The 26,582-nt window shown below is 33.3% G+C and overlaps 1 protein-coding gene across 1 annotated transcript; it reads right to left on the bottom strand.

Moving 5' to 3' along the window:
* Positions 1–353: 353 nt before the first annotated feature.
* Positions 354–26,275, bottom strand: LOC134234415 (uncharacterized). The gene is made up of 15 exons (XM_062716478.1): positions 26,157–26,275; positions 22,007–22,879; positions 21,856–21,889; positions 21,256–21,670; positions 20,919–21,103; positions 17,115–18,485; positions 12,367–12,509; positions 12,186–12,255; positions 6,155–6,498; positions 5,624–5,696; positions 4,447–5,534; positions 4,335–4,371; positions 3,805–4,207; positions 2,866–3,044; positions 354–1,786 (listed from the first exon to the last, which is right to left on the bottom strand). Exons 1-15 carry the CDS (start codon positions 26,216–26,218, stop codon positions 404–406), a joined length of 6,660 nt encoding a protein of 2,219 aa, XP_062572462.1. The 5' UTR covers positions 26,219–26,275; the 3' UTR covers positions 354–403.
* Between the last annotated feature and the right edge of the window lie 307 nt (positions 26,276–26,582).

Genomic DNA, 26,582 nt, shown 5'->3' with positions numbered 1-26,582 from the left:
AATAGGACTTGGCTTTTGATATGAACGTTTTAAAATTTTACGATGACAATAATAGACAACGGAAGATCTTGATCAGAAAAATCACTTGAGCAATTAATTGGTTCAGGTGAGCTAAGAATCAAATACATAGACGATGCAATTTAAACAATGGTACCACTAATTAATTCATTAACACTTCATGTTAATGTTTGATTTTAAAGCTCTAGTTTTCATTAATTTAATTTAAATTGAATCGTGTTTAAATAGGGAGAAACATACGATCTCAAAAACGATACATATAAACTTATTAAAATTTGAAGTACATGTACATCTGTATATAGTTTAATTTCCTATGCTCAATTGCTCCTCTGTATCTCCTTAGCATTAGATTAGATACAAGAGATACAAGATTGTAAAGTAAAAGTCACTGGAAGAATGACTTTAAGTAACTGACGCCTCTTTGGACTATATTCCCACTTTTTGGGGCACGTCCAGAACCCCTGAAAGTTTTTCCTACAGCGGAAGTGACGTCATTTTTGGCTAGCCTTAAACTTTGATCAAAGTTCTCAATATGCTTATCTACCAAGGCCATGCGCTTTATTTCATTGAGCATCATTATTCGCCGCCTGAACCCCGGTTGCTTTTCAGTTTCCTCGGCTTGGATCAAGAGATCAATGTGTTCTACTGCAGACAATGGATCAGGTCGTAGTGCTATCTCCTTCAGCCTCGCTTTGCAACGTTTCATGTCTGACATCATCATTGTGACATTCCCAAAAAGGTAATCAATGTCATATGTGAGTTCTTCAATATACTTTTCGTGTGTCAATGTGGAGCCCTTAGCTTTCTCGTATTTCTGTTTCATTTCAGTATAGGTTTTTGTAACTTTTTCAACGACGTATTTAAAAATATAGGGAGTGTTTTTATGCTCTGACCATATACATTTCCCCACACATACTTTGCAGTAACCATTTCTCATAGCTGCACATCCACGTTTTTGGGAATCGTCTGCAATTGCACATCTTTCATGACAGGTAACGTTACATTGAAGGCAATTAGTAACATGCTGACCTTTGGGCAAATCAATTAAGTATTGTTTTGTTTCATCTACTTTGTATGTAAAATCTTTGTTATTTTCTATATCATCCTTATGCCTTTTGAATATTTCGAGCTGATCTCGCAATTCTCCTAATTTCGACAAACCAGCTTTTACCTGAGGAAGAATATTGGCTATGATTGTCTTCAATTGTTCTCTTTCCTCCAACACATCTTTTGTTTGAGAGAGACTTCTGGTTTCAAACTTCCCAAGTTGATCAAAAAACTTTTGGAAACTTCTGCATCCCATCTCCCAAAACATAGGTGACAGAGAGGTTACTGAAAGATTTTTATTTTCTGCAAATAAGGCAGAATTATTGAATTGGAAGGTAGAGCCAAACGGGAGGTTTGCCTCAGTTAAAGAAGCTAGAACTGGGGGTTCCGCGCCGTCAGCAAATGTTATTAGGGTGCAGATGTTTGATTCAATATCTTTGCCAAACAACGACATTATGGAACTAAAGATGTATTTCTGAGACACAGTAAGCCGGGCATCAGGAGCCTTCACAATAAAACATACTGCATCAATAAACAGAACTCCCTGTTGCCCCTTTGCTGAAAATAAATGACGAATTTGGTCTATAATAGCATGATCTCTATCAATGCCTCGCGTGTCTCCAAATCCAGGGGTGTCAATGATATTCAGAGTGTAGTTGAGTCGACTTCCTTTATGTGGCGCTATTTTATAAACAGTTATCCACTCGGTTTGAGAAATAGCCTAAAAAAACAGAATGTGAAAGTTGAACAATAAATCAATAATAATTCTGCTTTTATGGGGTTTTGCTTACATAAAGTTCAAAGAACCGTTCTAAATCTAATAAATTTGTAGAAGTTGCTAAAAATTTAGCAACACTAGTATACTCGCGAAAACTACTTGATAATGTAATTTGTTTACGGGAGGGAAGGGTACATATTGACCACCTTCTCGTATGTTACTTTACAATGAGGGAATAAAGGAGGGTCGACATAAAGATTGTGTGAGCATGTGCTCTGACCTTTGAGCAAGGTAAAGGTAACTGCATGAAGAAAAGAAAAAACTTTACAAATGCATAATTCTCTAGTGGAGAAAAAAGGATATTGTTTCGTTTGTTTATTTAACATCCCTTTATTTAAACTCTTATAGAGACCCAAATAAACGAGAAGGCTGGAAATGTTAGAATTCTACTCGGCAGTTGCAACCTTTCAGCAATGATTGTATGTTGTTTTGCATCCCATTCGAGAATATTATGTAGAAACGTCAATATATACCGGTGAAGGCAATGGCTTCAAATTTTGACCTATGGCCATTGAGCAGTGAGACATCTTGATCGTGCCAACACCTGTCATGACACGGGGACTCGGTGTTTAAGGTCTCATTGTAGAACCCGCAACTTTCATTTCAAGGTGCCGAGCGCTCAGCGAAGGAACAGTTTTTATCGACTTAGAGATCGCGGCCGAGATCATCTGAACACAGAGTAAATGATTTTCTTTCAGCATTGAGGTTTTTTTTGTGCTGGCAGGCACTGAGACACAGGAACTTGGCCTATATTACTAGTATACGAACTCATTGGAAGGATCGATTACCAAGTCCTGTAGCTAGTGGGATTCATACTTTACAAAAAGATACAGAGCTGGTGAGTGCAAGCTAGGTTTGTCATGATCAAGAATACAGCTAGTGTAGTCAAATTCAGATTTATAAAAATGTTTGCATGCACTTTAACATGAACGCAGGGCCGGGATAATAGTTATGAGCTTGATAGTGTATTGGTCTTCTTTTATACATAGCTAGAAATTGTGCAGCACTGAAATCACAGTTACCTGGTTATGGGTCTTTTTTTCCTCTTCTTCTAATTGCACAAGGGTGAATCTAAATGGATCATCAAAACTTACACCCATAACGTAGTTGACAATGCCATCGACAAGTGTACTTTTCCCAGAACCAGTTGCACCGACAAGCAAAATCGTTTTATCTTCTTGAGCATCCAGTCTTGGATTCCCTGTTTAGTAATATTTGATCACTTTATTGACATAGTTATTAAGGAAATAATTCTTTATAAAAGGTAGAATTGTCAAAAGCCCGCTATCCTGTCAGAGTCAGACGAGTTGCTTACTATTAAGAAATAAGAATATACCATGATCTTGAGCTATACCTTTACAGACAACTTCACAGTCAGTTGTTGATTTTAACGTAATTCAATTGTTGGTCTTTTTTTTGAAGTTGGACGATGATAACTTTATACAATTATATGATGGCTATGAAATGATGTAGAATAAGGAACAGCAATCATTCTCATAAGTCCATCGAAATAAAACAAATCAGGAGCCAAGTCAACTTCTGGTGTCATGTAGGAGTAAGCAACCCCTGTTGACCAGTCAAGGCCCCGTGTGCTCCTTGTCATGATCAGGAAAAACGGAAATAATTTGTACACGATTCAGTGTTTAAAAATCGAGTTGACATATGAATGGACGTAACTATTATCAAGTTATTTTATACGTTGTATTTCTTTATGAATTAGTAAGAACAGGTTCAAATTTTGTAGAATTAAAGTAAATTCATGTCTGAACAATACTTCAGATATACACTCATATTCGAGTAATGTATCGTTATTGAGTATGGAATAATTCAAATTAAGGATAAATAGGTAGATTCCATGCGTAAAAGAGCAGAATTTGCTGCTGAAAAATATTCACAACTTATTGTGAGGTATATAGTTTGCAGTATCTCTACGTTATGTGCGTAAGGATCTAACAACATACCAAGAATAAGTTGCCTTGTTTTTGCTTTTGGGTTTCTAGCTCTTCTGTTTTCTTGTGTAAGGAGCTGGTACTTTGGTGGATTCGTGTTTTCAATTTTGATAGAGAATTTGAGTAAATATGTGGCGAGAGACTCAGTTGTCTTTATTCCGCTGTTTTCTGGGCCATAACTTCCTTCTTGATCTTGATGCACGCCTCGCACTTGAAAAGTATATACCGTGTCAGCCATCAAACCATTGATGATAATTTGGTTGTGATTATCCTCAGTTTCTACAAACTTCCATTTTTCTGTACCGCCTTTACTCTTGTAACGTATTTGGTAGTAGTCTACTTCCACATTAGGTCTTATCCAAAAAAGTTCAACAGAATCGGATTGTATTTTTAAAGCCTTTGGCTTCCCTGGAGTCTGAAATAAAAAAAAAATGTGAAATCAGTATTTTCAATTTATTATACGATTTGTTGATGTTTAACTTTTCCTGAAGTATATGATTTGACTTTAACCAATATTGAATTCTAAACAGTAGCAACCAAACCTTTGCCTTTGTTTCTTCTTGTTTCCCGTTTTCATTTCTGGAAATCAAAAACAAATTTATCAAAGAGCAGCCCTAACAAGAAAAAAAATTAGAATCAGAACATCTCTAATACCTCTGAATAAATGTTGCTACTGCATTTTCGTAATCTGGCATTTTACTCAGGTCTTCATTTAAAGTATGACCTCTTCCAGACCGTTGCTTTAGATGTTGATTGGCGCATGTTGGACACATCGGTTCGGGATCCTCACAATCGACGCAAAAGTGTGTTGCAACATTTTTTACATTCTCAAATTTACAGGGTTCGCACATAATACTTTTAATAAGTTGATGTACATTGCGACAAATTTCGTGATTTCGATATTTTTTTTGTTTCAAATGAAGGGTTATGCAGTCTTCACACATTGGCTCAGGTTCCTCGCAGGTAATGCAGAAAGCTGAAGCAACACGTTGTACCTTGTTGTAAGTGCAGTTTTCACACAAAACATCGCTTGAAACATTTATCAAAGGGAATTTTGTCAAATCTTGACAGATTTCATGTCCACGAGTTTTTTTCTCGCGGACATGCTGTGCTGCACACTTGTTGCACATTGGTTCAGGTTCTTTACATGACAAACAGAAGCAATTTGCATCGGAATCATCCTGATCAAATGCGCATGGTACACACTTCGTTATTGAATTCTGGTTTAGATAGTTTTCTTCATCCTCGAAGCTTTCTTCATTGAAACTTGACATATCATGGCAAAGTACATGATCATTATATTTTTGTAAGTGTTCTTTTGAGCAGTTCTCACATAGTGGCGTCGCATGATGACAAGAAATACAATACGTAGACGCAGGGATTTTATCATCGTCAGGACATATACAGCACATTGGTACTGCAGTGTCTGATAATATAAAGGCATGGGAAATTATATCTATCCATTCGTGATCAAGCAAGCCATTGGCCTGATGATCAACTCTGCATTCATGGCAGAAATCAGAATTACAGGAATGGCAATGGTGATAGGCGTCAGCATTACAGGTAAGGCATGGAAACTTTTTGCCTAAAAATTCTGCCACCAATATGGTTTTATGTTCTTCAGACATGTGTTCAGAAGAACAACCATTACACAGTCTCGTTCTGCAGAATGTGCAAACATTTTCAACAAAATGGTTTTCTTTTCGGCAGTTGAAGCATCCTTCCTTTGGAAATAGTTCCTCCTTGAAAACAATTTCATTTTATTAAAAAAAATATGGGAAGAGACTGAAGTACAAATGAAGTTGTCACTACTCACTGGACATTCACTTACCTGGTTTCTAGAGATGTGTTCATCTTGCGCATTTTCATCTTTAACTGCTTTGTCGCTGTTGTCTGGAGATTTACTGTTAAAATTTGTTAAAATTTAACATTTATAGTGGTTCAAATTTTACAGAACTAAAAGAATAATGTGTTAAACATATATAATGTCGAACGTGGTTGATGCAACGTGTCTGCTCATATCATTGCAAGGATTGCTTAGTTATTAAAAATTGATTATATCTCTAAAACTTCGGTTATTGATGATTATAATTTAATTAAATTTGATTTTCACTTCACTACATTAGTGTATTTTAGTCAAGTTGTTTGGCCTCAACAGACCAGTTTAAGTTTTTATTATCGTTATCTGCTTTTGAATATTGATTACTGACCAAAACATGATGGGAAAAGTAACGTTTAGCATACTGATAGCCTAATTTTATATTCAATTACAACGAGAAACTCCAAAATCAATATACACATACTGAATTATGATTTATATTATAGTATTGTAAATAATATATGAACCATTGAGAAAAGATACCTTTTTCTCAATAAAACTAAATCTGTACATATGTTGTGTTTGGCATATTCCTCATTTGCACAATGGCGTCTTGAGCAGGGTAGACACAACACTTCTGGATCTTCACAATCTTGGCAAAAACCATAACCAATGATAGAGGAATCCAAACAAAGATCGCAAATCATTTGGCCGTCTTGTAACCTCACTATCTCGTGAGTTTTTGTAGACTGTTCTAACTTATGGCGTCTACCACAGGTATTGCACAAGGACAAATTCTCATCTTTGCACAGTAATGTTGCCTCGGCATCAATATTTTCTTCTGTACACGTTGAACAGATAATTTTTTCTCCAACTGGTTCACTTGCCTGCAAAATGTCTAGTTCTTTAAAAAAAAGGTTTAAAGTCTTTCTGATGACTTGTTTATAATATTGTCTAAAAAGTCCAATTTGAAATCAAATGAAAATAATTCTAGCATAACTTGATGGGTGAAAATGGCTTTATTTGAGAATAGTAGACATCTATTCCAGTACGTTATCGCTTTTATCACGGGAGGATCGTAAATTACTCTTCTAAATTCCAGTTAAAGATGCCCTAAAAATCATGCACAATTGATATCACTTTTAAGCCCTGCCATGAAAATGATCATGGCATATAGAGTTTGCCATGTCGTTCCTTCTATCAGTTCTTCCATCAGCCCTTCCGCCCCTCTTTTGCGTTTAGCTCAGTTCAATTGATTGATTGATTGATTGTATTATATCGTGGAATTTTGTAGAACTACCTAACTTTCCCTAAAGGTGCATAGAGACATTTTAGAAGTCAATATTTTCATAAAATTTTAAATATATTTTCGTGTGAAATTGCTATGTAAGTCGTGATATTATACAGAAATTTTGAGAACATTTTAACTTCAAATATGTGTCCATGCACTTTTAAAATGCTTTCCATTATTTGGCTAAATTTTATGTTTTGTTTTTACAAAGGATAATTGTATACTTTGTGACAGCTCATTGACATCAAGGTTTGCATTCAGCTACTGTTAATATAAGGATTTCTATACACTGAAATATGTTTATTCTTTAACTTATGTTTCATACGAGTTATTTCGAATTTAGAATTTCAACTAAAAATTGATTTGGAGAGCATTTTTTATTTTTGATTAAAGAAACTCTTTAAAGACAATGGAGAAATGATGAAGGAAAAACAGCTTACTGAAATTGTCAAAATGCATGCAAATAAAGTTTTCAGATAAAATAATGCTTAGAATACATGTACTTTGATTTATATTGAATGACAGTTCAGAATACAGTTTTTCTATTTAATGTCAAATGGTGGATCAGTCTAACTTCTTAAAAGTTTCCTGAAATTAGGGGTCCATGTAGACTGTACATAGAGAGGATTCTTTAAAATTATTAGTCACTATGGTAGTTTTGAGTTGGAAGGGTAAAGACTATTTTATTCTTCCGTCACATTTTACGGTCTGTTGATCACATGTAGTTTACAAGGATTACGAATATTATGCAATCACCATTCAACAGCACAGAATAGGACCACAAAGCGAGCTAAAGCAGACCTCCAAAGCGTCGAGGGGGGGGGGGGGGGGTCAAGTACCATGGAATAGAGAGCATCCCATATGCCAACCGGTCAAACACGCATGCTTATAAAGGCCAAACAATGCATATGGAAAATGTCAATCAGCATGTGACTTAATGATAAATTGTATTTGCTGACAAGGTTCTGGTTAAACGAGGCTGCTGATAATCTATATCTTGATTCACACACTATACTTTTTGCTTATCTAATCAGCTGACATATCTATATAAAACTCGTATGCAGATTATGAAGCTGCATTGCTGCAATGCTGGCTATCGCAGCAATGTACATTCATTTAGGGATGTTGACAAATGAAAAGCTGAAGTCATCTCGTTTGTCATAAAGTGTGGTTGTTAGAATACCATGAGCGTTTCTGAATATCTGAATATCTGAAATATAGGTGTGGAATATTTTGTTTCAAGCTCATAAAATACCGGTATATAAAATACCGTATAAGTGGAAACTTAAGTGAGACGCAAATTTAGCGATTTGTCCTTTAAAATCTAATTTATTTTTAGCGAGATATTATTTTAGCGATTTTAAAATGTATATTAAAGAAGCTATTACAAATAAAATACAATCAATTTTTAGCGATATTCAATTTTAGCGATCTCGGCATCCTCGCTTATAATGCCAAAATTAAATCCTTACTAAAAATTCTACTTATACGGTACTGTGTTTTTAAATTTAAGATTAGATCAAACTCATTGGTCAAGGTAAAATGTTTTTCAAAATATTTATAATATCCACAGAAAGAAATTATCAAAGGAACTACACTTTAAGAATAAAAGATCAGGCGCCAACCATTAAAAAATTGATAAGGGTTGAACTTGGTACAATGGATCACTTCTAGGTAAACATGCGTTGGCTTATAGGGCTGATATTGGTTTCAGTCAGTAGAAACAGCTTATCGATTTCCTTTCTCCTATGACTTAAGGTCATATGCGTGTATTATTTTTTTGTAATTCAAGCTTTGGTTCTAGTAAATAAATTTAACGTGTAGAATTAGAGAGTTAGGAGTTAGAAAAAAAAGTTTTACAGTCATAATCTAAGTAGCATGAGTTGTGGACGCATTTGTAGTTTATTTGTGTATGAGGTTCCTTGGTAATGACAACGGGACATAAAACCTTAACTTACCATACCCAACTCATTTCATCGCCCGCGTAGTGCAGTGGTTGGTTAATGCGTCTGCTCTAGAGCCATGAAGTAAGGAGTTGATCCTTACTTCGCGGGTTCGAATCCCAATGTGGGATGTGGAGACCGTCCTTCGGATGAGACCGTATAAATTGAGGTCGCGTGTCGCATTAGCAGGTGCTGGCATAAAGAAGATCCCTAAATGCTCATTGGCCCTACGTGTCGAGTATATGTCAACATTTGCAGTTCTACAATGGCAAGTGATGGCGTCACCACAAGAGTGACAAAATCTCAAGAGGGACGTTACAGAACAAACAAACCCTACTCTCTTTTCTGACTAGCAATATTCCTCCTGCATTTTTGGCATAAAATATCGCCATAGCACACATTTCCCCCGAGGAATAGACAATATCTACTCTAAAGTGACCTCTCCCTCAATAGTACTTTTTCTTTAGAGATTCCTTGATAGGCATAATTTTGTTTGTGACACAACGGACAAATACGCTTTTTTGGCCAACTTTGCAGGATAATATTCTAAAGTTGCAAATAGCAGATTTGAAAATGTAAACAGATTTATGGTATTAAACAACTAAGAACGATGATTTTTTAATTCAAATGTTACCTTTTCCAGAAAAAATTCTTTATCATAGTTCAAATTGTTTGTAATTCCTAATACATATTTATGTTTACGTGGATCAACTAGAAGGTAAAGAACTCAAATATACTGGTATCCAAAGAAAGAATTCTTCACAATATACATGTATGCACAATTAAAATGTGATAGCAATACCCTTCATCAATAAAAACTATGAGTAAGGTTAAAGGATTTTTTGCATGTATGATCACCATTTGTGACTCAACCTTTTATTGTGTTATGTCACAAACAAACAGTACCAATTGTGCTCCGTTATTAGCAGACCTTTCTTGTATTCATAAGAAACAGAATTTGTCCAAAATCTTAGGCGCGAAAAGAAGAAAACACTTGTTGTGGCCTTCAATTCGACATTAGATATATCGACGACGTATTGTCAATTAACAATGGCGATTTCCATATCCTGGTGAGCTTGGGATAAAAAAAATACCACAGTCTGACATATCTGTTCGTACTTTATATTTTACTTGAAAAAGACATTAGTGGTACTCGAACAACCAAACTATATGATAAAAGCGATGACTTTAACTTTTTCTATCGTCAACTACCCTTATTTAATAAGCAATATACTAGTACCTTCATCACCTGCATACGGAGTTTATATATCTCAGTTGAATTGATACGCAAGAGCATGCTCTACGTATGAACAATTTCTAAAACGAGATCAATTATTGACAAACAAGTTGAAGAAACAAGAATAAGTTTTCTTTAAAGTCACCAGTTCGTAAGTTCTACGGTCGATACAAAATGACCTTGTCAGCAAACACATTTTATAATTGAGTTAAATGCTGATTGACGTTTTTTCCCCAAACTAATTATTAGTCCATTATCTATATACACTGAATTAACGAAGGATTTTCCCGTTATTTCCCAATCATGACAAGGAGCACACGACTGTTGTGACCGGTCGGCAGGGGGTGCTCACTCCTCCATGGCACCTGATCCCATATCTGATGTTTTGGAGGTCTGTTCGCTCTGTTCCTATTTTGTATTGTTTTATGGACTTTTGATCTTGAATACTGTTTGTTATCCCTATATGTTTCATTTATAAAATAGTCATGTCTTTAATAAAAATGTATTTAAGAATACAAGAGGCTACTCTAATTTGATATGATTCTTCATGGATTTATCTTAAGGAATCATCCCTTATATTGAACATGGATTGAACAATTTTTAATTTACATGTATACAACCTCAAAAAGCTTTTTAAAAAAATTAATTCCAGCTTTTATAGTACAGTGGATTTTGAGAAAAATTAATTTTAAAGTTGTTTTCATGTATTTTAATGTAAAATCTTGATTATCTTTCCATGGAAGAGGGCTTTGCACTTCATTATAACAATTAAAAATCTCCTTTACTTAAAATTGTTTTGTACTAATTTTGGTTACAATTGGGCCTAATATTTTAAAATGTCAAAGTGTATAGACAGACGGACAAACAGACATAAAGACAGCTAGAGAGACTGACGGACGCCGGACAGCAGATAAATCAGAAAAGCTCATTTGAGAATTCAGCTCAGGTAAGCTAACATAAGCAAAAAAAGATAATCAAACCCACATATATACGAGGTTTGATACAAAAGTTCGTTGAATTTCTTTCTGAAATTTATCGTGAATTTATGAAAGCAAACAACAGATAAATTTATAATATAGATTAAGTTATAATGCAATTATATTGGACAATTTCACCACTTCCCAAATACCAGTTAGGTCACACGAGCTTTCTGAAGATGAATAGTTCTGAAATCTGGGGGAGACTTCGACGTTACGTCAAGTTAGGTGTGCCTCGTCACGTTATAGAAGCATCTCATCCTAATGTCCATTTCAAATACGTAATTCTACAAAATGCTGCCCTTCCTTCATTTCCTTTCTCATGAAAAGCCTGGGTACCCTCTCGCACCAACGCATCTTCATTTTTCACTTATATTTCAAAATACCTCCCAACTTTCCATATGATGTTCCAATTTCAGTAGCAATGTCAAGAACAATACTTAAGCCAAAAACGTCCATTAATGCTTTTGATTTGTCTAGGGGGATAAACACTTAAAATAGAGCCTCCAACAAGCGGCCACACCTTAATCAACGTCCATAGAATATTTTTCCCCTAGATTTCTTATGTCACTGGAAAATCAGTAACTAAATGCATTTTTCTCCAGCCTATGTCAATGATATGATAGTAATCGTTTAAGTTGGAGTGATCCCGGAATTTTCACAAAACTTAGGACTTGACTAAAATTGATATTGTCTAATAACTTAAAGATGAACAATAAATCATCAACTAATAAACTAAATATTTAGTAAAATCAGTAAAACTCTCACACAAAGGTTTATAAATTAAAGATAAAGCAATCGTAATAATAACATAATTTTCGTTTTGTACATGTATACCACATATAAGACTGTTTATTCCCATTTCACGTATTAAGAATTAAAATAATAATTAAAGCGTTAATGTCTCCCCAGCATTTCCAAACAAATGTTTCTATGGCAACTGACATAGAGTTACTACCATTAATATTTCATTTTTTTTTAAATTTAAGATATTCAACGAGTGTCTATATATTACTAATTTGTAATTTTCAACCAATTTCATTTAAAAATAAAAAATAAATGAATAAATTCCACGAACTTTTGAATCAACCATGCACGTAGATAAAATATTCTCAACCTAACTTACAGTTGATTCACTTTCTTCACTTTCGTTTTCTAATTTATTCTTTTTCTCCGACACGACAGCGTCACTAGAACTAGAAGAACACATGAAAGCGTAAACAAATAACTTAGAAAAATTAAATAATGATAAATAATGATAATTTCATGTACATTAAAATGGATGATGCTGTGTATTATCTATAAACCTTTCGATCGGATCATCAGGTTGCAAACATGGCGGACAGCTTGACTTGTTATCCTCTGGTCCCGAGTCTGCCATTTCAGTTTTTCTTTGGTTGCTGAATACAAAGTTAAGTGTTAAGTGATATGTGTTCTTACATTCTTCCCACTAAAGAAAGTTAATTTCAAAATAATCACATCACTACACTGACGGGTATATGTAGTTCTTTTATGTCAATATTAACAAAAGAAAACAAGATACTTGTAAAATCTATATAATAAACACTATAACTATATAATCTATTCATTTAAACTGAAAAACTATACAAAATATCAAAATAACCCATTCATTTACCCTTAAAATGAACACTTCAGTCATAGAGTACTTACCTAGATAACTGCTGCAATGCTTACTCAGCACTGCTTAGGAACCTTACCCGTCGTGATTATCACCTGACTGCATACGTAACGCAATGTCATTGTGCATAATTAAATGTATTTTAATTTCTACGTAACGATAAAGAAAGTAGATGGTTTCTATTCAAATTCATTTTTAGAAAAGCTGATCGATTATTTCTAAATAAAATTCAGATCGATATATTCTGCCAATGTTGTGAAAAGTTCCAATTATTGGCAAGGCTTGAATGATTTTTTTTACTGTTACGGACTTGTGTGCAATATGAATGCATTGCACATTAATCTAACTGAATCTTTTTAGAATCGACTAAACAAATATCATTACTTATGAGAATTTACCGGAAAATTCATCTAAAAATATTCTTCACTTATCAAAAAGAAAATAAATAAAATGAAGAAATATGCACATGTATATGTAAAAATAGAAATGGGACCCTAAACACACGCGTACGTATAAATTATTTAAGGTTTAAACTTGTAATCTCTCATTATTTTAACTCGTTAAATAAAACATTTTTGTAAGTTAAAATTACTAGTGTTGCAGATGAGATTGAGAATACATCAGTCCGTACATAAACATATAAATTTTTATTCTTGATTTTGCATATATGACAAATTCCCATAACATGACGCAGAATTATTGGCAATAATTCAATCTTATCTATAGTAAAACAAAAGATATTGAAGGAAGACAAACATGAACCTGCCTTATAAAAATATGCCCATTAACACGACATATCTGACCTGAATTTAAAACAGTCAAAAAGATATCATTAAGAACCTAGCTGTAGCGACCTTTAATAAAGACAAATTTAAAAAAAAAGGTTCATCGATTTTTTTTTTACAAACAATGTAAAAATATTTCCCCTTATTTGCTGTAAACTTTTTCATTGCTTTTGAATTAGATTTATACTTAACCCGGACTTTCATAAGTTTTATTCTGTGATTTTAAGAAAGGGCAAGTGAAACAAGTGATGATCGCCATTATGAACAGTTAAACAATAGGACTTGATGGATATAAATATTATTCGTCGAAGAAGCCAAAATATATCAACATTGCGATATACTTCGCAGATTGGTGAAAAATTTAACATATGATAAAAAGTTCATTATATACTCATAAACAAAAATGAAAAAAAAAATGCTGTTTTCGATCATGTTACGTCCAGCAAACAAACCACTCTGTGATGTTGATACTAAAAATATAGGAAGTAGGAAAATGAGATATAAATTTAATGAAAAATATTCCCTATCTGCATCCTGATAGTTCGTAAATACCCAATATTAAGTTCTCCTAGATATGCATAAAAATAATAAATTAACCCGAATAATCAAATTCCACGTTGAACGATGTTTTGGGCCTGATATGATATAAATAACATATTTGGATGCATTGGTCAGTGTTATTTTGAAAGCATACCTTTTGCTGATTTAAAGCACATCTTGATAAAATACAAACTTTTCTTTCAATAATTGGTCGCCAAAGAAATTTACGGATTTTCCTTGCAATATTCTTACAGCGAAGATTTGTTTTAATTAAACATCCCTCTCGAGAATTTTTTCACTCAATCACACATTCATTCAATGGAAACCCTATACATTGCGAGTTCAGGGTTGCATATTCAGAGTCTTATAAAAAGTAATGCATCGGATTGACCATTAAAACAAGTTAGAATGTATGCATAAATAGAAGATTGTATTGAAATGTTTATTCAGGCAAAGAATCAACTGCATTACAATCATAATACAATTACTTTAATAAAAACAAAATGTGTTTGTGAAACACTGATGCCCCCGTATATGGCAACATAGCAAAGATTAAACGTTTCTTAAATGCAAATTTAATGGTACCAAAAGTAGGGTATTCTCACTGGAAAACAATTGTGAAATTTGAAAGTAGGCCAATGTTAAAGTTTTTTCAATCAGTGCAAAATCTCCAAGATCAAGGTCAAAGGGTCAAGGTAATTGGTATCCAACGAAAGATCTTGCCACATAGAATACTTATGTAGAGTATGAAAGCCTTAGCCCTAACCGTTCAGAAGTTATGGCCAATGTTAAAATTTTTTTTGAAGTAGGTCAAACTCTAAGGTCAAGGTCAAAGGGTCAAATTTCTTGTTAGCAAATGAAAGGTCTTGTCACAAAGATTAAATATGTAAAGTATGAGAGCACTAGCCTTAACCCTTTAAAATTTATGGTCAAGGTTTGCTTTTTTAAAGTAGGTCAAACTCAAAGATCAAGGTCAAAGGGTAAAAGTGCTTGGTATCCAATGAAGGGTCTTCTCACAAGGATTACATATATAAAGTATGAAAGCCCTTTATCTTACCGTTCAAAAGTTATGGCCAAGGTTAAAGTTTTTTCACAAGTACAGAAATCTACAAGGTCAAGGACAAAGGGTCAAGGTTGTTGGTATCCAATGAAAGGTCTTTCAACAAACATTACACATGTGAAGTATAAATGTCCTGGTATCTACTGTTCAAAAGATATGGCCAAAGTAAAAGTTTAAAATTTTCATGTAAAAGTGGGTCAAACTCCAAGGTCAAGGTCAAAAGGTCAAATTTGGTGGTACCCAAAGAAAGGTAACAAGGAATACACATATGAAATATGAAAGTCATAGCTCAATTAAATCAAAAGTTATGGGCAAGGTTAAAGTTTTTGCGGACAAACAGAGAGACAGACAGAGAGACGGACGGACACGTCAAAAACTATATACCCCCGAAACTTCGTTTACGGGGGCATAATAATTTGGGTTATCAATTTTTTCCTACATATGAAATGTTTCTCATTATATAAAAAATGAAAATATTTATATGTATGCATTACTTATTACAGAATGATACACTTTTTATATCAAGTCCTGTATCAGTTTCCCCAATAAACTAATATTAGCTCAGAAGGCTGAAGGTCCGAATGCTGATATTGTTCAAAGGCTGATACAGAATTCGATATGGAAAAGGGTATGTTTAATCATGTTTATTTACTTTATTACTTAATTAGTACTTAATATTACATAATTAGTACGAAATTAAACTTGATAAAAATACAAGTAAATATACTGCGAAATCAATAACTTTTTAAGGGATTTAATTTTCGTGGTTTTTTAAGGTATGAAAAGACCCACGAATTTATGTCTACCTAGAAATGCAAATTTTCACATATACTACTACTGAACATTTCTTCAATCACGAAATCAAATCCACAGTAAGTAACCAACATATTTTCCTCTAACCATGAAAAATGGACACCTCGAAAATATGCGATTTTACAATAACCCAGCACTGAATATACTGACATGTAGCTTATAGTATCAATGAACAGTAATTTAAAATTAAGAGATTGTGAAAAAAATACTTGCATATACACAATTGTTGTTTTAAGGTTTAGTATAGTTACTATAGAGGCGTGATATGATTAAGGAATAACAGTATAATTTTTGGTTTCATGATGTGTTTTATCGAGTGGCTTGCGTAATTATGCATAAAAATTTACACAAAAGGTAATCGATTGATCATCGACATGAAACCAAAAGATCTGACAGTTATTCCTTATATTTACACGACTTATATATGCTCTTGATTCCACAGACCTACGTGCTCTTAGCCGCGCTTGAGTCTAGAGCTATTTTTCCCGACCCAATCTGATATTTTTACCCGCGCCTATCGGCGAACAAGTAAATTTAATGTAGAAATAAAGTATTTTTACAATTTATAATTTTATCTTGAACAAAGATATTGGAAATATAAATATAACGTACCAACCCTGCAGATCCATTTCAACCCTCCAGGATTCTAACGGTTCTGGATGCTACGACTATGCTGACCTATTGTTACTATTTATAACTTTGAACACTCTGTTTTACAAAGTTGGATTTGCCTGACGAAGCATTTGAATGGGCTTAATGAAATGATTATAAAATACCTCATTAGATTCATGCAAATTTAGTCGCATTATGATGCTTTATCGTTAAGCAAGCAAATACAGAGAATTGTGATCCCCTGCTTTCGGTGTTTTAGTGGTAAAGCACATGTGAAATATGAAAGTATCATCTCTTATCCAAAAGGTTTGTCTAAAGTTAAATTTTTTTTGAGAGACTGACTGAGGGACGAACAAAGAAATGAAATTGAAAGCGGAGGACAAAAAGACGGAATAAACAACGATACTATAATTTACATTATACAAGTATGACATGTATAAGGATATGTATAAGGAATCGTTATATGATATGTGCAGTTAGGTAACATCGCCGAGAAAACGTGCAAAATGATACTTTCAAAAGAATTAACTACATATTCAATCACATTGAAAAGTGAATGAAGTTTTCTTTTTCTAAATAATGAAGAAACTATTTTTTTTTTCAAAAAAATCGTTTGATAAAGTTAACAGGACCCTCTAATATTCCTTTTCTTTTTGGTTTTATTTGTTTTTCGCACCCCACTACGACATATACACGGTCAATTGTTTTATTTGCAGCTTCACGTAGATTTTCTACTCGCTCTTCTATAAGTGCAGCGTGCAACACCCTTTCAAGCACGGCAATGCGTTTATCATATCCAGGCTGTTTTTCACTCTTTTGTGCTTCAATGAGAATCTTAATATGGTCCCCAGAAGTCAATGGATCAGGTTTCAATGCGATTTCGTTAAGTTTATTTTTGCATCTTTTCATTTCTTCAACATTTTCCTTTATTTTCTTGAACACTTCGTTTATATCGCATTTAAGATTGTGAATATATGTTTCATAGTTCATGGTTTCTCCTACAGCATCTTCATATTTTCTTTTCATTTCAGCATACATCTTTTTTACCTTTTCAGTTTTAAATCTAAATATATAAGGTGTATTTTTATGATCGTACCAATCACAATGACCTGGACAAATTTCACATTTTCCTGTAGCCCTATTCATTGCAGCACACCTGCTTTTGTGTTCATCGTCCGCGATTTTGCAGTCTTCATGACATGTAAGATTACAATGCATACAGTTTGTAACATGTTGACCAGGGGGCAATTTTATTTGTATTTGTTTTATTTCATCTACCTCGTATTCAAAGTTTCTATTTGCATCAATGTCTGCTTTGTGCTTCTCTAGAACGCGTACTTGATCTTCCAACTCGTTCACTTTTGTGAGACCCGCATCGACCTGGGGTTGAATATTGTGAATTACAGTTTTTAAGTGCTCTCTTTCCTCAAGTACATCTTTTGTGAGCGCGAGACTTCTTTCTTTGTAGCATTTGAGAGCACCAAAGAAATTTTGAAAACTTTTTTGTCCCATATCCCAAAACATTGGGGTCAAGGAATTCCCATCTATAGCTTTATTGTCTTCAAATAGCGCCGAATTATTAAAAACAAAGTGATTTCCAAACGGAAGCTTTGATTCATTTAGCGCTGCTAATACAGGTGGTTTTGCACCGTCAGCAAACGTAATCAACGAGCATATATTTGATTCAATATATTTGCCAAAAAGAGACATAATTGAATGAAAGATATATGTTTGTGTAGGTGTGAGTCGAGCGTCGGGTGCTTTGACAATAAAACATACACAATCTAAAGAAAGCAGATTTGGTGGGCTTTTATCTGTGAAAAGATGTCGAATTTGATCAACAAGAAGCTCATCCCGTTCAATTCCCCTTGTGTCTCCAAATCCTGGTGTGTCGATGATATTCAGTGTATAATCTAAGCGACTACCTGTTTGTGGTGCTATCTTGTACACTGTTATCCACTCCGTCTGTGAAATAGCCTGTTTAAAAGAAAAAGGGTCATTTATATGCATTATAATGCTACTACCTCAGATGGTAAACAGTTTACATCACTTCAACCTTTGGTTGCTTTTGCAAAAACAATGTTTTGAAGGGGTAATTGTTGATTTGCTTTTTGGCATAAGACAAACAACTATTCTATTAAAATACTACTTTGGATTCTTATCTTTATATTGGTCATCTATTAATTTACTTTATAAAAACATTTTTCTGCACATACTAAGACTGGGGCTAATATTAAAACATACACTGAACTTCTTTGGCAATATCATATAGTTTTTGGAGACCATTAGACCTTTTAAAAAATCATTTAACTGACAATAGAGATGGACAATTCTGTAAATTATTTGTTTAGATTGTGTACAATAAATCACATGTAGTTTAACGTAATAGAAATATTAGATGTTTAACAAAGAAATATTATATAAAATTGGATTTTCTTTCTAAGTCGTAGGATATGTTTGAAAAAGTCTACAGGGTATATTATAACTCAAATTTAAGAATATATTCATCTGTATTTAAGGGATATTTTTAAAAAGTAAAATGCATATTGAAAATTTCGCTGTAATTTGAAAAGTATTTCAAAATTAGGATAAATAACTTGAAATTTTATTAAAGTCTGATTTAAAGTAAGATATCGGGCCTATGGTCTTACAAACAACCTTTTAAATGCCATATACTTGTTTCTGATGACAAGTCTTTTTTTAATGAAAAGTTTTCATATACTGGAAAACAGAATTAAAAAATTACATGAGAACAATACTAATATCCTGATGTGTGGTTCAATTTGTTTTGTTACATGTATATCGATGGAATATAATTTATTGACATTAATAATTAATTTTATTCCTACATTGATTCCATATCATGTTATACTCGACAAACGACCGAGCCCTAAACAATTGCTTCACACACTGATATTTCCATAAAAAGATACTGAAGGAGCTTACAGATTAAGCTTTTTAATTAATCGGGTGACTGCAACATTTTTTGTTAAACTCCCCTTTTTCGTATGTTCTTTGCTTCTTTACGTACATATATTGCTGAAATGACCATTATCGTCTGCATATAGCGAAAGATTTATTTATCTACTGAATCGAAAATAAAAAAAGAAAGCACTGATGTCGGTGACCCACTTGTGGGGGAATTTATTTTGTGATCAGGGCGTCATAGGTTCGATTTCTTGCTGCCATCGCTGCCCAAACCTACTGACTGTTCTTTCGCCAAAGCCTGAAACTAAAGATGAAAGTCATGGGACTTTCACATGAAACCTTTTAGCTGAGGTTCCTTGCAGTTGTTAGCATTGGCACGATAAATATCATTCGATCATTCCTCAGGCATAAGCGCAACACATACATGAAAAAATGTTGCATTTCGTTTAAAAAAGAAGACGTCTATACTGTGAAATCACAAATTTTCATGGGGGTTAAATTTTCGTTGTTTTCGAGATATGAGGACACCCACGAATTCATGTCCACCACTATATGTAAAATGGTACATACATTAGTACTCATGAAATCTTGATCCACGAATACAAATCCCCAGGAACCAAGAGATTTTTTCTCGAACCATAAAAATTTGACCCTACTAAAATATGTGATTTTACAGTATATGAGAAAAATTTTCGGTAAACAGCAAATAATCGATTAATGAAAAGAGACAAGCCACTGACAGTTAATTTGATGGCACGAGCGTGTAAATAAAATTATTTAAATTTATTATCTGGCAAATTCATAGTTGATATAGTTTGCTTGCACGGTTCGCACGGAAGCATGTTCGCTGAATCAAATTTTGATTGACTTCTTTCTTAAGAAAATGTTAATGAAGCCATTACTTGCTTACAGAATTGTCTATAAAGTTTCCCTTTTTACCTTACCATGAAGAAAGATCCAATGAATAAGATAAACATTTCATATGAACAATACGAAACAGCTCTATGTTATACCACTAGCCGCACATCATAAAAACCCTTCGTGACAAGTCCATGTGATTTGCACACCAGCAACATTCAAACCCTACTCATGAAAACACTATTCACACGTTTTAATCGACAAAATCAATCAAAAATATAAATAATCTGACTCAGAAACTTGAAATAATATCAGTCGTTAATTTGTAACATTCAAAATTGTGAAACACGAGGTTTTGTTGTAGGACGAACACGACTGTCACGTGAATGCCTCAGCCAATCAAATTCCTTTATTATTTGTGATTATTTATATTAGGTATAATAATACTGTTTGTTTTACGTAATATTAATTCAGTACTAGTGTACCAACTCATATATTTTAGAATAAAGTATCGTTATACCTAAGTGAACGAAGGACTAACTAGTTGACTGTCAAGTATAATATTATCAAATTGTGAAATTGATTTTAAAAAAAACTTGTTTTCAAAGTTATTTATATACCTACCTGGTTATCAGACTTTTTCTCTTCTTCCTCTAGTTCTAAAAGAGTAAAACGGAATTCATCTTGAAAGTTGACGCCCATGATATAATTTATGATTCCATCAACCATTGTACTTTTTCCACATCCTGTTGCTCCAACCAAAATGACAGTTTTTTCGTCTATATTGAGGGCACCGATTTTGGGATTTCCTTTAAAAATAATTATGAATACTTTTGAAAACTATATTAATCATTCAAAAATTTTACATAATAAATATCATTTTTCAAATTTATTTTTTAAAAAGCCACTCATTGATTACAAGAAAATGCAAAAAAAAAAAACATTATAAAAGGACATCTACCAAATCCTAGTTTTATTTCTTTGATTTTGGTTTCTGGTTTCCTTGCCATGTTGTCTGTGTGATAGGGCAGTTGAAAGGTAGGAAGAGCACCGTCTTTTACTTGTTTACAGAATGGTAGTATGGTGCTTGCCAGTGAAGGATATGTTTGAATTGGAAAACTGGGAGGTCCATATTCGCATGGAACTCCATTTTTTACCCCACGTACTTGGAAAATATATGTTGTTTCGGCTTTAAGCCCATCAACTCTAAATTCTCTTTCTTTGATTTGAGAATCTATTGGCATCCATTCGTACTCGTCTCCATATATAAAAGGTTTAAATCGGATTTGATAGTAATCGGCATGCTTTATTTCTTCCCAAAAGATCACTGCGAAGTCTGTCTTGTACTTCTTAATCTGCGGTTGGACTCCCGAAACCTTGTAATACATTAATACTTTGTGAAAAGTGTTCATATTTAATTTTATGCCAGATAAATAAAACTGCAAAAGTTAAACGTACAATAAATATATTTTAAAATCATTGTCATTATAGGCATATAAATAATATCTATTATAATTTGCTCCTTCATCAAGTATCATGCAAAGAAAAAAGGAAAACCTACCTTGGAGCTCTTTGATAATTGATCCCAGGTACACCTTAAAACAATTTCAATTGGGATTTATTAATGATAAACTGCATAATTTTTTAAACATTTTTTTTTAAAAACTCATACTTTTTAGACATTTGTAAAATATGAATGTAAAAATACTTACAAATTTATAGATGAACGGTTTGGCATCAGCTGAAATAAATCAGGTAAACTCTTACAGTCTTGATTTAGGTCTGAACTTTCGTCCAATTGGGTATGTATATGTAAATAAATGTCATGTCCTCTAGTGTCTTTCTGCTTGATGTGACATTTGGCGCATACATTGCACATTGGTTCGGGATCCTCACAACTAAGACATAAAGCAGATGCAATATTTTCAGCCTGGTCGAATAAGCAAGGTACACATTGGGTCTTTTCCTTAATTTTTTCTACAATAGGCAGTTTTCTTAGATCCTTGCATATTTTATGTCCCCGTGATAACTTCTGCTTTTTGTGTTGATATGCACATTGAGTACACATTGGGTCTGGTTCTCGACAATTTAGACAAAATGCTTCCGCCACATTGTCCTCTTTGTTATATGAGCAGGATTCACACATTATAGCATTTTTAACTGTGCCATACTTTTCTAACTCATAGCACACTTTATGATTTCTTGACTGTTTTTGTTTCAAATGCTGCGAAGTGCATTCTTGACACATTGGTTCTGGGTCATTACAAGTTAGACAGAAGCATGTTGCTGTCTTGTCCAAATTTTCGTATTTACAAGGTACACAATATAAAGTTTTTGTAAGTGTTTCTTCATCATCTTGTCTTTGGCTATCTTGGACAGTTTTGTTTGATGTTTTTCTATCATGTTCTGTTGAGCCTGCATCATGATTTTCCGATTTTGAGAAGTCATATGAAGTGGCCATCTTTGGAAACTCTCTGTTTAAACTAGATGAATACGTTTCACAGAGTCCCACTTCACTATTGGAAGATTTACATTCACATTCATTTTTAGCGCTTGTCACGGGAGTCACTGTACCAGATGTGTGGCTAAAAGATTAATTAAAATTCTTTCATTAACAAATTATGCAAAAGTAAGTCTAATTTGAAGATACTAATGACAAACGTCGTGCCCAAGTGAATATTCCTTTTCTAACTTGCAATGGATGATATCACTTTCATGTTTGCTGGATATTGAATTTAATTCAATTTGTTATTATAGTTATCTGCTACTGAAACTAATGTGAATATAGTTTTAGAATGCATGTATGTAGCTGTATGCCCATATAACCAACATTTATTTTTGATTTCGCTTTGAAATATATATGAAATATGGTGTACAAATATAAACAGGCCGTAGCCCAGTTTTCTGTGAATTCAAACAGTAACCTGACGCTGAAAATCAGACCGAAGCCAAGTGATTTTGTCCTAAAAAATGCACTTAGAACTATACCTTTATTTATTTCAAAGTACTGAGACAGTACTGAAAGACGAGGTCAAAATATTTTCATGGTAGATTTCAAATGTGATGTTTTTAACGAGTTTTGATAATTTTTTAATTAACCTACTAAAACAAAACTGTGAGTAAGATAGATTTGCGTTTTACATTTAATTTGATGTAGACAATTCAATAATTGCTAATCTAGAAACTTTTTTGAACTGTCTGAATTTCACATGGTTCGAATTATTATTTTTCCGGAAGTAAACAATGGAAAATGCGTACACAGTCCTAATAGTACGCAGAAGAGTACTTTGTTTACTAGTGTGTTTTACAATTAGTATTTTTAGTTTACATTTACAAAATGCTTCATTAATTTGATTTAGAAAAAGTTCATATCACTTTCCTCAGTTTGATACAGAATGTTTATATTTTAATCAAAACTATTTCTGCACTCTTTGGTATAGCGCAGATTTAATTCATGTGTTATCACCACGGTTTCCATTTTGAAAGCTCTGACAGTTAACTAATAGACGGGGTCACGTGACCCGTCTAAAAATGATAAATGTATCATGGATTCAATAAGGAGGTTATTATCTCATATTTTTTGTATTTAAAAACTCATAATATTTTCACAGAATCAAGAAGACAGTATTACTTTGTAGTGGTAAGATTTAAATTAAGATTGAATTGGACCGTTTTATTTTAAAAACAAGATCAGGTCAAGGTCATTACCTTTTACCTAGACATTCATTAACATTAACAATAAAAAGCACCATTGCCAATCATTTGATGTCTACTTCTGTTTCAAAATATTAATGATTTTCTTTTTCCGTAGAACGATATTACAAAATTAGCATAAATTATTCAACTAAAATGGATATCAGCTAATCCGAATTTTCTCTAATTTTCTTAAATTTATATTATAACATATAAGTGATTTTATATGCTTCCATTATTTACTTTTTCTTCTATTTTTACATATGGCAAAGGCGTCAAATAGAGATACAAATGATACAGAAATAAATGTTTTAATCGACTTATAAGAGAGAAATATAACTTACATTTGAACATTTCTTCAAGTCTTATGACTACGTAAAATCATTATTAAATTTATTGTTTGTTCTAACATATTTGGGGAAGAAGATAAAAGAAAGATATTGTCATATGCCACCATTCCGCCAACAATAAAGTCCCCGCTGGATATAAAATGAAGTTTACCATTTCCATTTAATGTTGTACAATTGTGATGAGGAAAGAAGAAAGTGGTCTTTTAAATCTCTTTCACCTTAATATGTAAGACCTATAAGCAAATATACTTTAAATATGTCATCTATTCAGAAACCAGAAAAGAATCCCACCTTAAGGACAGATAATACAAACAAAAAATTGATGCCTAAATTGGTATATATTTCCTGGTCTTATTTCATTGAAAATGATGTAAAATATAAATTTCTAGAATATGAAGAAATTGTAAACCTTCCATGATGTTCAAAATTCTACCTCTCTGAAACCATCCTTATTAATCTTTACAAATATTTTTCTCTTCCAATCCCATTTTTGTGAGAATTTGACTAAAAATTCAAAAACTACGCGCTTAAACTTATTCATATTACTCATTTAAACATGACTCAAGTTGTTATTTTCAAATTTTTTGACAAAAATTTGTCTGTATCATCTGTCTTTAATCCCAGAGAAGGATATGGAGATAACGAACAGTATTCAATCTCAAAGTCCATAAAACAATACAAAACAAGAGCAGAGCAAACACGGACCTCCGAAACATCAGAGGTGGGATCAGGTGCCATGGAGGAGTGAGCATCCCTTGCCGACCAGTCACACCCGCCGTGTGCTCCTTGTCATGATCTATCCGAGGGGCGCCAAATGAACTCCATGAGACTGTGTCCCTTATACACTCAAAGGAGTGTCGCCTTTTCATACTGGGCGACGCACCTGCCAGTATCATTTCGTTATTCTGTGTACCTATGAATGAATAGGTACCGAACGACAAGTATCCTCGGGGACAAACTGTCCACCTTAAGAGATACATGTTCGGTGGTTAAAAGAAGGATATGGAGATAACGAACAGTATTCAATCTCAAAGTCCATAAAACAATACAAAACAAGAGCAGAGCAAACACGGACCTCCGAAACATCAGAGGTGGGGTCAGGTGCCATGGAAGAGTAAGCATCCCCTGCCGACCGGTCATACCTGCCGTGTGCTCCTTGTCATGATCTATCTGAGGGGCACCAAATGAACTCAGAAAACACACAAAGCTGATAAAAATATAGGAAGCAACTATGCCATTGTGAAGATCATTTGACAAATTTGAATTACAAGTTTTGGGGCTTCCAAAGAGACGTCTAAAATAACAATTGAAGGCAGATATTAGTACGTATACGATAAAAGATCTATCAATGGCCCAAACAGTTTATTAATCAATCATATGTACTAGCATTCGAGTTAGGACAATGTGACTGAATTATGGTTTATGATAACGAGAAGGATATGGAGATAATAAACAGTATTCAATATTCTTGATTGTTAGATTACCAGGTTTATTATTACCGAAATACAATTCTAAGTTTATTCAATTTATTACAGTTTTTTTTATTTGGAACATAGTTGAATATAAACAATAGTTTTGGGAAATTTTTTCAGTGTAAAAAACATGTTATTTTGTTTCATTAATATTGCTTGTTATGAGATATGATTCTGTATCTTTGCTTAAAAGAAAGGATGGATTCTTAAAATTTTTCAAGGATAAAAAATCAATAGGTCCGAAATAAAACATTGTCAAGGCATATGTTTAAGCTAGTTTAGGACATGAATAGTTTCAGCAACACTCTCAAAATAGTTTTTGGAATGAATAAACGCATGTGTTGTACCCTTCATCCGATGATAAAAGATGCGTTGAACTATCTTCATCCGAGTCTTTGATTTGAGACATTTTGAAATTTCTAAGAGAAAAAGAGAAAAAAAAGATATTAGATGTGGATTTTTTTATTCTATTTAAACGAATTCTGTTTAGTAAACTACATTTAAAATTACTTTTAAAATTAAAACAACCTGGTGCAAGTACAGTGGAGCCTCATTTATCCAGATGTTTTGGTTTTTAGTCAAATTTGTCGGATATGTGAGGCGTCCGGATATCTGAATTAACAGTTAAACAAGACAATTTCAACGAAAAGTCGTCCGGATACTCAACCATCCGGATATCTGAAGGTCCAATGTAAATAATCTTGTATGAATGGATCGATTTGAAAATCAATTTTAATCCATATACAAAAGTGATTTGTTAAATAAATTGATTT

This window comes from Saccostrea cucullata, unplaced genomic scaffold, assembly GCF_032062105.1.
Source record: "Saccostrea cucullata isolate Sc308-1 unplaced genomic scaffold, CSIRO_AGI_Scuc_v1 ctg3876, whole genome shotgun sequence".
Classification (NCBI taxonomy): Eukaryota; Metazoa; Mollusca; class Bivalvia; order Ostreida; family Ostreidae; genus Saccostrea; species Saccostrea cuccullata.
The sequence above is the reverse complement of the archived record's forward strand: the minus strand, read 5'-3'. Positions and strand labels throughout refer to the sequence as shown.

What these genes read in the sequence shown, in the direction of transcription:
- LOC134234415 (XM_062716478.1), bottom strand. Translation starts at nt 26,218, where the DNA reads ATGTCTCAAATCAAAGACTCGGATGAAGATAGTTCAACGCATCTTTTA. An exon ending in AGAAATAAAACTAGGATTTG is followed by an intron (nt 21,104 to 21,255) that starts GTAGATGTCCTT and finishes TTATTTTTAAAG; the next exon opens with GAAATCCCAAAATCGGTGCC. An exon ending in TTAGTTTTATTGAGAAAAAG is followed by an intron (nt 5,697 to 6,154) that starts GTATCTTTTCTC and finishes AAATTTTAACAG; the next exon opens with TAAATCTCCAGACAACAGCG.